Source organism: Paramisgurnus dabryanus, chromosome 24, assembly GCF_030506205.2.
Source record: "Paramisgurnus dabryanus chromosome 24, PD_genome_1.1, whole genome shotgun sequence".
Lineage (NCBI taxonomy): Eukaryota > Metazoa > Chordata > Actinopteri > Cypriniformes > Cobitidae > Paramisgurnus > Paramisgurnus dabryanus.
Window position 1 is genome coordinate 29,504,056 of NC_133360.1, and position 16,380 is coordinate 29,520,435.

The window sequence follows — 16,380 nt, forward strand, 5'->3', positions numbered from 1 at the left end:
AATAATTGGATAATATCCTAATATATTCAGTAAACCTCCTTTAACCAGGTAAAAAACCTCTTGAACACAGTTCATTTAACTCTTCTTCCATGCAGTTAGAGGACTTTGCTAAATAAAAGGAATTTGTGGGCAGAATACATTGAACGGATCAGCAAAGCGATATTTCCGAATGGCCAAAAAGAAAGTATTTGATGAACGTATAATGCGTGTTGAAAGCATTCGGTCAATTTAATTATCTCATTTTTGACAGAAGTGGCGTTTAGTAGCTTTTGTATCTGAGCTCCTCATTTATCAACTTTCTTCTGCCTGTAAAGTGTTTCTGAACTAAACAGAGTATTTAAAGAGAAAATGTAGGGCTGGGTAAGATCTTATTTTACTGTCATTTATAATTGTGAAAAGTTATCTACCATGCCTTAGCAAGAATGCGAGGTTGCAATGGATTATGAAGGACTATTTTTATATGGTACCCAGTGTTGGGCATGCAGTTATAGTTACTTATCACAAATAATAACTGAGTTAATAACTGTTTTACATCATTATAAAAGTAACTAATTACCAAGGATCGGGCTGCCTGTTAGTGCTTTGGTACGATTCATGCTTTCACGTCAGTTTCCAAAAGTCTCCAACCACACCACAAAGTCGCTAGATTTGTCCAGGTCACTTTTTTGAAATAAGTCACGAAAGGGGTGTAGAAAGTTGCTAAATCTAGCGAGAAAGTCATCGAGTTGGCAACACTGCATGGACTGACCATGCATTTGTGTGAACAAACACAAGCAACACTCTGCCTCTGGTTGGCTAATGATGGAAATGAAGCCAATCATCATCAGTTATGTGGTTGTCTCCCACCTCTCTAACACAAACACACACCAGAGTCAAAAACTTCGCAGGTCCTGAGAGAGAACCCACTTGGATAAAAATTTGCACGACTGCAACATCTGCAGTTCCCTTTCCTCTTCGTTCTATAAAAATCAAATCATAATCTCTACAGTAATGGTGTATCACGACTTCTGCCATAGCTGAATTAAATTCAGGGCCTGTGGCGTCAAAAGTATTTTGAGTCAAAATGTGTTGAGATGGAATCTAAAACCTGCGATGCCTCATGAATTGTGTCAGAGTGCATCGCCCTCAACACTTTCAACCCTCCTCAAGCCGGTGCTCATCACATTTCGACAACGCTCCGGGCCAACAGGGATGCCCTCAGTAATCCCAGCCCTACCGCAAATAAAAACAGGTCTAAAACCTGGAGCAAGTGTGAGGCCATGGGGAAATAACAATCAGCCCTCGTGAATGACTGCAGGTGGCCAGTCGGGCACAACTTGCCTTACATTTACTTTCATAATGCTTACAACTGAAAATCTGTGACATCCTGGCCGGTGTTAAAATCCCACGTGTACCAAATACTTTCTAAGTAGTCCATCTAGAAGAGAAAGTCAGCCTTTATAAACCAATCCGTGAGGTCTGTTGAAAGCACTTCGCTCTGGCCATTAGCTGTGTGCATCTTCCTTAAACTCAAGTCAAGCAAAGTGGCATAAATATTGCAGTCTTATCTGAGTGCATTCAACTCATCAACATTATCATAAGCAACTAGTACATTTGTGCTGCATTTATGATATGCAGGAATGTAATGTTTTAAGCATGCACATTTTTTAAGTTAGCTTAAACCAACAATTGGATCTGTCCATATTAGGGAAGGGTGTAACTGGAGATCTCTAAATAGGGGTGGAATTGGGAAACTCCAAAAGGGGGCATGGTTCTTACCATAAGAGCCCAAACCTAACCCCACCCACCCACTTTGGAGTGCAGGCCCCATTTGGAGATCTCCAGTTTGCAGTTATATCTACTTAATATTTTACCAAAAAAAAAAACATGCTAAAAAGTATTTTTTAAAGCGATGTGCTCAAAATTCAGTGTGCAGGGTAAATAAGTTTCAGTGCAGTGTCATTTGCTTCAACAGTTTTAAACAATAATGCTCTTGTAAATGAAATGGGTGTCATGGGAGATTTTTGTGGGTAGCAACTTGATTTTAGAACAATACGCTGCAGCTGGTGGATTAGTGCTATGTTAGTGTGAATTTTTCAATGAATCAAATTCATTTAGCACTTGTGACGCTGTCTGTGAAATCCAGTCTAGTAGGTTAAAATCTATTAATGTCTATGGGGCATTAATAGACAAAGCATACAATTTTAGGTAACAATTTACATATTACTTATATTTACATCTTTTCTTGTAGGCTATTCTTAAAGCTCCACTGTGTAAGATCTACTCCCATCTAGCGGTGAAAGTCTATAAGACAACCAACTGAATATTACTTTCTAGCCCCCCCCATTCGGAACACGTTTTAACTCGTACGGTGGCCCGGCTGTGTCATGTCAAGGTTAACATGGCTTCCAGTAGCTACAAAGCAAAAGCAATGAAAAAAATGAACAATTTGCAATGTCCTTTGTCTGTGATCCATCAAAGCACACAGATTTATGTTTAACATGGAAAAAGTCTGATTGTCATGATATGTCCGCTTAAAATCACATACAAAAAGCAACCATAAACGTAGCTTAGATACTATCACAGGCCGTTAAACTTGGTATTAAGATGTGTTTTCGTCGATGAGATCACAAGTGGACGAGAGAGACACATTACCTTTACACTTGGTGTTTTAATCCGTCTCTTTTTGTCCATTTTCGACCGCTTCTCTCCAGAATACTGAGGAGATGGTCTGTGGACGAGTCCCTCTCCTGTCATTTAATCATGAGCTGGAGTTTAAATGGACGCGAATATTATTTCAGAGTCCAATGCTTATGTTTTATGTAAACGTTACATGTCCGTGTATATGTAAGAGCTTTCTCTCATGTTGGTGAAAAAAGATCGTGCAACTTTCACACGCTTGTAAAATGAAATGAAAGACGCGCAGATCAGCGGCGTTTTATCAATGAAAGGCTAAAAATAGGGCTGTGTCACCGTGTGTTTGTGCTAGAGGTCAGAAAAGATGAAAAACATTTATCTCAGTACCTCAGATTACATAAATGGGCGGAGAGACGGCTTGTGGCTGTTCGAACACATTAAACCACATGCGTGTTTACACTAACTGCATAACCATGCAATAGTTAGCCAAGGAACTATAAAACTTCAAGTTTACAACATGGACTGTATCGATGTAAACGAATATGCTGAATTACCTGTGGAGAAGATATAAAGTGCAACTTCTGTCTCCCTTGAGTCCCATCTTGAAAAACTAACTCCAATAGTGACTTTGGTCTTGATGTTTTTCCTGTCGCGTTGTCGTTTAAAATCCCTGTTTCCCTTCCTTGGCGACTTGTTTTAATGTCCTCGGAATATGTCTTCAACAGGCTTTCAAATCAAAGCATTAGATCGCAGGTTCATCACGGTTTGCAGCTGTCGCAGTCGAAGGATTCAGCTACGCAGGTCGCAGGCTGGATACGTCATCAAGCCTGGTTTATTTAAATCAACTGAGCATTACATTCGCAAGTCATACGCATATTACATCAATTTACAATTAACTAAGAATAATTGTCAGCTTTATAATTGTTAATATTCTGAAATAAGACTGTCTTGATGACGTATACCGCCTACACATGCAACCTCCGGAGGCTTCAGCTATCGGCCAGCGTGAGTGTAGAGAGAAAGCGCGAAAGGCGGAGCTTGAATTTCAGGAATGTCCCTCGTCTGCGAATGTATTTCAAAGATGGAGGCACAACATGGATTCAGCCAGAGAGCGCTTCGACGGTATGCATTTTAAATAGCAGATTCGACACTTACGAGAATACTTTGATTAGTGGGGTGGAAGTAATTACACATGAATGAGCACATACTTTTGAAAGAAAACATGGGTTTTTGCTAAGAATTAACTCAATAAAGTTCACACTGGAGCTTTAATGAAAAATGTGGATAGCGGTCACTAAGTTTATGAAACTTCCTTATTTACTTCCTTACTATATCTGTGTTGAGTCTAAAGTCTGAAGTATCCCTATGGTAATCAAGATTAAGCCACAAAAACTGTCTAGAGTCTGAATTTCCTTTAGATAATGTTTACAGCTTCAGATGTCTTGCACCGTCTGTGCATTTGCATGCATGAGAAACAGAGAAACACTGTGAAGATGCAAACAGAAGACGAGCTTTGCATTATCCACACGGACCAGTGGGATGTCATTAGCCGTGTTTATCTCTGATGCAGGGTTCAGATAAATCTGATTCCATTCGCTTGCATCATTACGGTGAACTACACAGAATGTTACATTTTTAATTGCTGTATCTGTTAATCAGAGCCATCGGTATCAAGGGGCGGGATGCAATTATCAGTGCACTCGCATATGTGAATGCATTTACGTTTCGGTTGTCTGCAACTAAATCATTTACACCCCCATAAAGACTTTATCATATTAATAATGCCAGGGTATGTTTATTATTTATATTCTCATTAGTTTACTACAACACCTGTTCAGTTTATATAAGTTTTGAGATTAAATGTTTCACTCATTTCTAGAGTAAACTTAAGTATTAGTTTTACCCAGTGAGGTTACATCCTTTATTTCCATAAGATTAGATGAGCGGATTTTGCCTTATTAGGATGTATTTCACACATCATTACACATCATTATATATAGAAAATCATCACACTTTGGACGTCCTACAGCATCCAAGCTGACTGTGTGACAAAAATAAACGTGCTTGTGTCTGTGTTGTATGGCATGTACAATTTTGATGTCCTGGTCCAAGGGTCTGTTCTGCACAGTTAGGCTCAACTTACATTAACCAATTACATGTCTGAATGTTGCAATTTCACAGTTTCAACATATCACTACACACACTTCACAAGCCAGTCAGAAGAAAATGATAGAAAAGACAATAGACAATATGCTTATAAAATAAAATATTAATTATTATTATTATTATTATATTGTAATGCACCAATGCAATTAAGTCCTTTAAAATTGGAGAGAGAGAGAGAGAGAGAGAGAGAGAGAGAGAGAGAGAGAGAGAGAGAGAGAGAGAGAGCGAGAGAGAGAGGAAACCCCAATGAAAAGCCAGTTGTGGTTGATAATCGATTAGGACTAACAGCCTCTCCTTATATAATCGATTAAAACCCTTTATGTGCATTTACATACAAATTCCTGTCATCATTTCACTACTGAATGCTGTCTTGCAAGCATATCTTATCACTTTAGCTATGCTAATGTAGAAAATGGCATTGTGACTGAACGACATGCAGAAATACATCAGAATTCAGACACTCGTGGCATTCCAGTAGTCACTATACGCTTGACTCACCTGAAAGAGTCGCAGTATATTTGCAACCATAATAGACACTGAACTCGCCGAAGCCCCTATGACTCCGACCACCTTCTCCGGTTTGACAAACACCGGGGGCTCCCCGTTCGTACACCTTACATCCGACGTGTCTTTCTGAATGAGAGCCTGAACAAAAGTAAGGGACTGCTCCAATGCATACGTATCGCGGGAACATGTGTCCAAAACCCGGGCACCCAGAGTGATGTTGGGCAAAAGCTCGTCGTCGCTGTTAATCTGGTCCAGCGCGTACAGCATCGCCTCCAATCTGTGTATCCCGTTTTCTTTCTTGATATCTCCACACGGTTCCCCAGAGACCCCGCGGGCATGGACGGGGAATAGGCCACCTAGGGTCAGGTCCCCTTCGATTCTTATGGAATGAGGCGCGTAAATTTCCTGGCAAAGTGTCACATCCACCAGCGCTTGAATTATCCAGAATACTCGCCATGGAAAGCAAGCCATGGTTTTCTTTGCAAATAAAGGCACTTGTCAGAGTATTTATAGGTAAACCGAAACGGAGTTGGTCACAGACCCTATCAAAGTAAGACAGATCTGAGAATATGTTGAGGTTTTCTCCAAAAATACCGCGCAAGGTGCGTTATTCCTTGGGAATGTGCGCATCGTACGGCGACGCTTGTTGCTCGGATAATCTGCACAGGGTTTTTTTTCTCCTAAACAAAGAACCAACACTCTTTTAAAAAGAAAAATATTAAAGGGGTTGTCCTTAAATCAGATATGTTTAACGACAGACACAACAGTACGGTGCAACGATATTCGACTAAAACGCGTAAATCCTCGCCGATCCGCGCCGCCACAGCGCCGCTGTAAAGACATCGCAACGGAGTTTACAATTCAACGGATGAAACAAAATAAAAGGCGACGAAAAGTTTCCTCAACGACGCGCATATAGCGTTCAGCAATGTTTGAGTGAATCGATCGGCAGGTGAGAAATGCGTAACATCCTTCGTCGAGGCTCGTTCAGGCTGCAGAAGATGCTGCATATTACATTTCAGAGGAAAAAAGCGAGGTTTGGCGATATCACATCTTTTGCGCTTGGAAAAATCCTCACAAGAACTGAGAGAGACGCGGAGGCAAGCCGCGTGTCTCCTCCTCTCTCTCTCTCTCTCTCTCTCTCTCTCTCTCTCTCTCTCTCTCTCTCTCTCTCTCTCTCTCTCTCTCTCTCTCTCTGTCTGTCTCTCTCTCTCTCTCCACCCTGAATCAAATATGGATTTGTCAAATGAGTCAACGCACGATCGATGTCGTGTTACTCATCCCGGTCAGCTCTCACAGAAAACACTCCGGCATTTGACGCGCATTACAGAATGATACAGTCATTATAGCCAAAGATGAATCCTGATCAAATGAGAAAGGAATACTAACGGTAAGCTATAAGTTAACGACCCTGTTCAACAGCTTTCCTCAGATATTTGCCTAAAATTAAGGTTGATCACGATACAGAGAATAGCCTCCACCGAGACAGAATTGTCCATTATGTCATCAAGTGTTGATAATGAAGCATTCATTTATTTTCAGTGTTAAGACGAATTAGCCAACATCATGATGATTTTATTGATATTCATATGGTTTCATATGAAATATGTTCTTGTTTTGCCGTTTTGGATATTATTACAATGCTTTTCCTGTGTAGAATGCATCATGTACCTTTCTGCCAACATCTATTCACAATGTTACATGAAAGATCATATAATTTATAATATTGAAATGTTGTAGAATATTAATACATCATGTTCATATTAATTATATTCCCAGGTGAAAAAGAAGTACACTTCCAAAGTGTACTTAAAGTGCCCTATTTTTGCGCACTAATTTTAATATACTCAAAATGCTTCTTTAGTACTTCTTGAGATAATCTTAAGATCATCTAAGTGTACTTCAGTGTGCTATTTTGAGATACCATAAATATGAACTAAAATGTGCTAAAAAAAATGTATTTAAAAAATGTATTTAGGTACCACTTGTAGTAAACTTGAACCCATCTTTGTACAGTATGAAAGTTTAATACAAGTGTTAAAATTAATAAATTTTTTAATACAGAGATAGTATGTTAAAAGTGCATTTTAGTTCATATTCATGGTGTCTCACTGAAGTACACTTAGATACTACTAAAGTACTAAAGATGAATTTTTAGTATATTAAGTAAAAAATTAGTATGCGAAAATAAAGCACTATGGAAGTGTACTACTTTTTCACCTGGGTTGTCTTTTTTTCTATTAAAATAGAAGAGACAAGAACAATTTTAATATAAAAAAACCTTATGTATAGTATAGGAAACACACATGATATGCGACAAGTTGTAGTCAGTAATGGTAAAAATACAGTAATTATGCACACCTGTGAATGTGATTTACAAATGTGTATAATGGTGTGAATAACAACATAAACACGGTTTTCGAGGACAGTCCCTGCATCCTCATAAAACAAATGGCTTAAAAAACATTAAATAGTTTTTATAAGTTTAAAAATGGCAAAAGTTTTCTATGAGGGTTAGATTTAGGGGTTGGGTTATGGCTGTGGACCACTCCTCCCCTTGTTGTGCATCCATTCGCAGCCCCCCTCCCCAAAGAAAATGAATTACATAAAATAATCTCAGACTTGGAATTTGAATTAAACAAAACATATTAAATGATACAATGTCTGGTCATTATATTTTCTGAGGTTTAAAGAAACAGAATTTCTGATAAATGCCACTGGCATCATCTCCCCCCAGTTTGAAAACAAATAGGTTATGTATAAAAGATTATGTGAAGCACATATACAAGTGTGTGTGTGTGTGTGTGTGTATTTGTGGCTGGCACCTGTTATGAAAACTAAATTCAGAATGAATAGACGTGAGAAGACATGACTCATACGGATTATGATATTCCATAGTGTTCTCAATCAACAACATTCTGTCAGTGAAAGCTATGAGACTCATATTCATAGCTTCATATCGATTCATCTGTGGTGAAGCAGTCAAGTGAACTTTAGTGAAGAATCTAGATTTAATCCTGTCACCCATCTTTGTATAATATTTATTATCTATTTCACAGCAATCGATTGTCAGGCATCCAATCCAAAGTTAATAATAATAAATGAATATCGAAATTAATTCTGTAACATTGCAAGAAGAAAATCAATAGCGGTATTCTTTTTAATATGGTACACTGCAAGTGTCTTCTTTAACAAGAGAGTACAATTTTAATAAGTGGAAAGGTCAAATAAACAAGACAAAATCAGTTCAAGCAGAAAATTAACTTTGCATCTACTTACTAAAGTACCTAAAACAATACGTTTTATGAAGTAATACCCTGTAAAGTAAACTAGTAGTAGTATATACAGTATGTTATTAAAAGTAAGAGCTGCAGAATCATTGTGAAAGCAAAACATCTCAGATTAAGTTTTTAAGAAAGAAAAATTGCCATAAATGTTGCTGTTATCATTTGCACTACTACTACTACAAGTGTTGATGAGACTCAAATTAAAAACTGTATTTTGCCCGTATACTGCATTTTATAGCAGCGATGAAAACTTTAAAATGAATAAAGTACTCTAAAGGACTGTTATGGGTCCAGTGATACCAATGTGTTAGGAAAACAACACACGTTTATGATAATTCTGCTGCTCAGTGTTATAAACTTACAGAATCTATGTACTGCTGTGCTTTGGTTTACTCGATTTAATGTGGTTATTGAGGAGAAGAGAAACTTTAAACACTTTATATTAACAAAATATGTATGTACTGTATTTTGAATAAAGCCTAAAAACATCTATCTGTACTCTAACAAGTGACTCAGTTTTGAATAAGGACACACCTACTAGAGCAAAAACATAGTATAGCATTTAATATTCATTGAATAAAATGTGAGGAGTGCAATTTGTCCACGAAAAATTACAACCACGATGCAGCTGGGGGTGGTTGCCAGAATTGCACTTTGTGGGGACTGGCGAGTAAAGCAAGACTTGCAACTGAATGCAAACAACTAGAATTCATTGGAAGCTTGGCGACTTCCAGCGACAGTGACTATTGGTGACTGGATGGGCGTGTGAAATGTTGAACTATATGCAAATTATGCACAATTGTTTGCTTTAGTAAATTTTCCAATTTAGAGAAATTGGGCCATTAACTCTTTCGCCGCCATTGACGAGATATCTCGTCAATTAAGAGAAAACACTTCCCCGCCAATGATGGGATTTTCCGTCTTTCCGAAATACCGCTATTATACCACAACTTATACAACCCGGAAGTAGCGCCTCACGTGACAGAGAAAGAACTCCGTGTATGTTTTAAAGATCGCCCTGCATCTGATCTGTATCAAAAGTCCTTCACAAAAATTGAATTATCTCAGCTTTTTGCTCAAAATTGGGTGTTTTTAAAGAAACCTACCCATGTTTAAGAGGTGATTACAAGAGAACTAATGAAGAGAGGATGAAACAGTTTTTTTTTTGTTTGAAAGCAGATGGTCTGTTCTTTCATCTGATATATTGTTTGTTTATATATTTAAAGAAGAACATTTTCTGGAAGGCATTAAACTTTTGTGAAAATTATGAAAAATGCTGGCGCTGGCTGGCAACTTTTTTAAAAAATGCTGGCGGGGAAAGAGTTAAGTCTCAATAGCCCTTTTTAACTCAGAGATTACGGAAAATACACGGAAAATGTGTCTGGGATTTGTCCAGGATTGTTTGATTTTTCATACACACTGCCAATGTTTTTGGAATCTGTGTATGCATTCACACACATACCGTAAAAATCCTGTATAGACGTGTGATGTATTTAAATCCTGCACTGGTTTTTTTCCACAGCGTCTGAAGTTTGCTAATTATCCGTGATGAGAAAACACGCCCATGATTTTTTTGTTTTTGTTTTTTGTTACCTTAAAAATTTTTAGTAAATTGAATTAATATTTTTTTCAGTGTTTTCTCATGCTCCTTACGACATTGTTTCTGCATCTTGTTCACACAGAATGCTTTCCGTAAATGTTACGACAACGTGCTGTTTTGTTTGTAAAACAGCAAAAGCATATTTTGCTAAATTAGCATGGATGAACAAATGAGATTTTACTTGGATCAGAGATTTGCTCAAGCTGAATAGATTTGTCAATATTTACAATTTTACAGTGGTGAATTTAGGGACCGTCTTCAAGTAACTCAATAATATACATGTTTCTACTTTTAACAGCATTTAAATGGAATGACTGAAAGTCAACAAACACTCACAAAACCAACGTGTTTATGTGGTTGTCAGCTATAATGCACACTTTTTAGATTGTTGAGATTTATTTAAATAAACAGTTAAATACTACTGAAGATAGAAATGTGTACAGTATTACTTTAAAGATTGTCCCTAAATTCACGAACATGAACCGTCCAACTTTATTTATTTTTTAAGTCTATCGGATACACATTAGCTACATGTGTGGTAACAGCGAAGACCCCAACTCATATGCATTAGCAGTCCACTTCAAAATAAACTAAATATTATGGACAGGAAATTACAGTATGACAGTTGAATTATCATGTCAGGATAACTATTATTATTTTTGCCCGCTTGTTTTTTTCATGATCATGACTTAATTTTTTGTTATCTTGAGATAACAAAAGTTGTTTTCTCAAGTCAAGATCATGAGAAAATTAAGTCGTGATCACGAGAAAACAAGCGAGCAAAAATAATAATAGTGTATGTCCTCTCTTGGCATCCGTAGAAATTTGTGTTTTAAAGACTAAAACATCTATAATTGTTTAGAAATGGTTTCCAAAAGGAATATAAGTCGTGTGACTTTTAGTTATCATTCCGGTGCATTCTTGATCCTCATATAAAGAAATTAGACAAACACTGACAACTTACAAACAGACAGGATCCACAGTTACGGTACCGATCATATTTAACTGTTTGAAATCCCAATGATTATCCAACTTTAAAGTAGAATCAGTGTCTTACTTTCACAATAATAATGCAATGATTTGGATATTATACAGCAAGTATGCTATTCAAATAAGCAAACTTAATTCCAGGTCCAACAACACTTGTAAGATTCTTAAATCTAAAATCTGTATAATCACGACAGCAATGTAAGAATTTTACAAATAATGAATAATTCCTTTTCCTAAATTATCAACAAGCATCGATGATACAACAGCGTGACTTATATCTGCGTGTGTCATATTACCACCACCTAAAGGCATTTGTTTGAAAATTATGCAAAACCTTTGAAAATAATAATAAACATAATCCATTAGGATTAGCACGGCGATACAAACTACATATGCCATCAAAGGTAACACATGGGCACCCCCTGCAGGTATCCACGTCCAACTCAAACATTTATCATCGCTGTGCTCGAAAATCCACGCAGGCTGTTTGGACTTGAGATCTTCCTTTAGCGGTAATTGAATTAAACTCTTATCAATATGAATGAGACCACAACTGACGGTTAACCGCATAACGTATTAGCATAATTAATCACGGACACAAGTTTTAAGGTCTCCGTCTGAATGTTGGCAGGCCCCTTTTCTATTTATCAGCTAGTTAGTTTGCTGGCAACGCTCCACCAGCACCACATTGCTCACAACTATAACAGGATAATTCAGTTTTGGATTATTGTTTGACAGCGCAGAGCTCAGCCAAAAGCATCTTGGGAGAGAAATGGGGACGCGTAACGCGTCAGCGCCGCTATATTTTACAAACATCTAAACTTGATTTCTGTACTTGAGTTGTTTGTTAAATGGGTTCATTGAGAGGACAGAGTATACAAGCTCTGTTAAATGCATTTCGGGTGAAACGTGATGCAAAAGCGAGCTGAGAAAGCGTTTAGACACTTAAGGCGCGGTTAAAAATGTATGAATGTCACCGAGCTAAAAAACAAAGTATTGACGGATGCAAGGTCTGAAAACAAACGATGCTGTTGCTTTACTGATGAATCATTGCGATTGCTTTTAACTAATTTGTGTCAAGGTGATTGTTAGTGGATTTGCTTTCCTTTTACACAGTAGTAGCAGGAAACAGTATTTATTTATGACACTAAACATATCTTGACAAACTACATACAGTATCAATGGAAAGCTCAATGAATGTATATTACATATTTCAAAGCCATTTGATGAAAGAAAGTATGTAGTGACAGTCATTTTATTAAATGTCACTGACCTCATAGAAATGCAGATTCATTCATGTATTCATCACACTAATAACTCTTAAAAAATCTTGACTATATATATCACTGGAAAGCTCTAAGAATGTAGTTTTCATAGTAATGCAATGACAGTAATGTATCAATATGTGACAAGAGTATGCAGCAAACAGTTGACACCTAGTGGCCATTGTTGGTAAATCTACTGAAAAAAATGTTTTGTGATTTAATCTGGAAATTTGGATCAAAACTAGTTGAGACTTTTTGTTTATATCATTTTTGGTATGAAAATTGTCCTTTTATTAGTTTTTTATATAAAATGTATACTTTATACACTGAAAAAAGTGGTCGCAAAAAGTGGTCGCAATCGATTTATTTAAGCTACATTTAAACAAAAGTTTTTTTGTTTTGTAATGTAGCTTAAATAAATTGATTGTGACCACGTACCTTAAAAAAAATGAGTAAATTTTAAATAATATTTTTTTTTCAGTGTAGCATTATATTTTTTATCAAAATAATTTAAAACTGCTACAAATATTTTACATTTATTATTAACAACACTTTTTTAAACAAGATTAGGCTTCTAGACCAAAAAAAAAAATGCATGGGTTAACTATTAAGTATTCATAAAAAGAGATTAGATTCAATTAGTTTATTTACTTCAAAGTATAATATATTTCCAAAATATACTTTTGACATCTGATTGCCTGAGGATTGTTTAGTTATCTCAGCTCATAAGCAAATGTAATGCCACATGAAATCATTTAATAAAAAGGAAACTATGAAGCATGACAAGAGTAATATTTTTCTTAACACTTCATGGAGCTGTACAAATCTATAAATCAGAACAGCACAGTGCTAAAGAACATAATGAACTGGAGAGCAGCTGGGCTTAAAATGACAACACAACAAATCCCACAATTCAACTGTTGAAACATGCACAGACTAGAGTCTCACATAAGTGCATTTTCCTGAAGAGTTACCCGTGAGACAAACACACAGACCTCCCAGTTTAATAAGCGCTGGATGAGGGAGATTGGCCAGCGTTGAATCATTCGTCACTTTAGTCCTCCTTAACACGACTCAGCCGTTGACACCAAGCAGCGGGTGTCTAATTCATGTCCTGCAGATGCTGATGAGGGCCTGGGGAAACTCGCTTTTCTCACAAACTAAATCTCAAAACAAGAACCTCTTTTATACCAAAGCAAAGTGCATTAGCAAGTACTCCACGTAAAGGCAAATACTAATTGGCAAATGAAAATGAACCAGGGTTTTTTTTTTTGTGTTGTTGCAGTTTCACATGAGGGGTAAGTGATGACAGAATTTACATTTTTGGATGAACTATCCATTTAAAACAAGAAAAGCGTTTTGGTCATTATGGTTTCCTACAATTCTTGAATCTGATTAGGTCATGTTCACACTTTTCTTGGTTCTTCAGGACTGGATCAAAAAAAAAAAAAGGCACATGGTGTCAGTGTTTCCGCTATATGCATTCAACCGTGGCGGCCCACCACGCCTAAAACATCCCCGCCACGCCTGCGGTTGTGGATAGAAGGGATACAGCAAACGAAATCTCGCCGGATGAGGACTGTTTAATCCTAATCCTTCACCCAAACCCACCTCTAAACACAACATTTCACAGGATTGTAGGATGTATGTGTATCTTATGTAGCCAGAGCCGCTGTTTTCATCCTAAAAATCCTACCTCCAAATCTAATCCTAAACTTTTTGGCATTTTCTGTATCCCTTCTAGACAAAACCCGCGGCGGAAGCTCGCAAAATAAATAAAGCTATACCAAAATGTCCGCCTAGCAAGAAAGAAAAAAATTCCTTTCTGGATTCGCGTTGTTTACTCATTTATAAATAAATCTCCTAAAATATCATAATTTCCCCCATGGGTTTAGTTTCATGCACAAATAGATTTAAATCAACGGATGATGATTAGGCTACGTCTCTGTTTTGAGAAATAATAATAAAATAAATAAGTCTACACGAAATATGTTATAATTATCAGATTGACAAAACGAATAAAAAAAGTATTTGAGTTTTTGTTCTTTTTTTGTGATGCGCTGTTAAACCAAAGCAGCAGAAATCACGTCATGTTTTTAATGATTTTAAATAAGCACAAGGTTTTCTCCTTATTGTGAGTTTACATAAATAAAAATACACAATTTACAGATTCGAATTTTATTTTACTTTTATCTGTCTGGCAATAAATTAAGGGTAATTTAAGTTGCAAGGTCATCACGCGTATGCTGTTCACAGGCGCATGTACACGGACGCAGCGCAGGGCTGCGAGAAATGACATTTCGATTTAACATATTACGAGTTTTTTGGACATTCATTTGTAATCACTGTACTCATATTATCAACTTATTACTGGCCATTAGTTATTCAGAATATAGGCTATAAGCGCAGCGCGCTGCTGACCGCTCAGCTGTCAGTCAATCTTCTGTGCTTTAGATCGACACTCACAAAGTTTCACATTAAATGATAAGATGTTTGTCCAAAAACAAAAGGCTAAATACTGAATACAACTCATATAGGACTGCAAGACATTAGTCGAATCTGTTTGGAAGGAAACTTATTCCCGTGGAAGAGAAGGACGTTGGTAATAAAAACTGGAGGCAGACGGTGAGACTGTTTCATCTGTTTTCAGACGAAACAACAGGGTCGGGGTACCCGCGGGTGAAACTTCTAATATTTGATGTAACGGGTGTAATAATATTAACGTGTTATATGCGTTGTAGATCCAGGTCGGGACTCAATATGCGAGCGTGAACTGCGGGTCTAACATCCAAGAACAGAATTCGACTCGATTCCGACAGGTAACAGTTTTTAAATGTCCCCGTGCTTATTTGTGTTTAAGATCTGTCTGCGAAGAGCATAAAGATTTCTATAACTGCGCGATTTGCGGTGTGACCGGGTCGGGCTCTTTATGTCAAACAGCCCGGGTGTGGAATAAATTGCTGCAGATGTCGGGTGTTCTGTCAATCACAGCGGTTCGGATTATCAGACAGTACTGTGCGTGACTTTGCAACAGCTCTGTAACGCTAAACCCGAGCACGAACTTGCACACTACATTAAAACTACAATGAAAGATCCGTATGAAGCTATAAAACTTACGTATTTTTTAAGGAAATACAGTTTAGATCAAACATAGAAAAGCAATATGCTATAAATATAAGGAAAAGTAAATGACAGCATGAAAATGATAAAAAACACATGTTAGTTTACTGTAGCCTATTTTCTACATTAAAAAAAATAATGTACATTTATAATCATCATGGGCGCCCCCTGCCGCCACAGCTGGAAAAAATCCTAGAGGAAACACTGTGGTGTGTATTTTGCAACAAATTCTGCCGACCATTCAAAAACATTGCTGTATGCTAAGCTAAACTCCCTAGCTAAACAAGAATACCTCAACTGTCTGGCAGAAATGTGATGCTATTTGGAAGGTCAGCTCCCAACAGGACATAATATCATCTTTACTACCCTATCAATATAAGCCAGTAGGAAATTCTTTAAATATGAAAACATCGACTACCTTCAGGCTGTGAGTCAGAGGCGGGATGAATTATGATAATGACCGTTGTGTCCACGTCAACTCGTTGCGGAAGTAAACGGTTCATTGTTGATTTCAGTTGGAGACGATAACTCGCGTTTTCGTAGATTATGAGATTTGTAACTTTGGATATGGTTAACTCTTTCCTCGTCATTAATTAAGAGAAAACGCTTTCCTGCCAATGACGAGAATTTTCGGCTTTTTGCAATACCGCTATTATCCACCAGGTGGCGCACGTCCGCAACTTGTACAACCCGGAAGTAACGCCTCACGTGAAAGAGAAAGAACTTTGTGTATGTTTTAAAGATCGCTCTGAATCTGATCTCATTCAAAAGTCGTCACAAAAATTGAATTATCTGAGCTTTTTGCTCAAAATTTTGTGGTTTTGAAGAA

At 37.2% G+C, this 16,380-nt stretch overlaps 1 protein-coding gene across 2 annotated transcripts in view; it reads right to left on the bottom strand.

Moving 5' to 3' along the window:
* The window catches only part of grm7 (glutamate metabotropic receptor 7), a 189,091-nt gene extending 182,834 nt beyond the window's left edge, over positions 1 to 6,257 (bottom strand). For both annotated transcript variants that reach the window (XM_065259835.1, XM_065259836.1), the window contains exon 1: positions 5,281 to 6,257. In XM_065259835.1, coding sequence (XP_065115907.1) covers positions 5,281 to 5,760 — 480 coding nt within the window. In that variant the 5' untranslated portion in view covers positions 5,761 to 6,257. The remainder of the gene's footprint in view (positions 1 to 5,280) is intronic.
* Between the last annotated feature and the right edge of the window lie 10,123 nt (positions 6,258 to 16,380).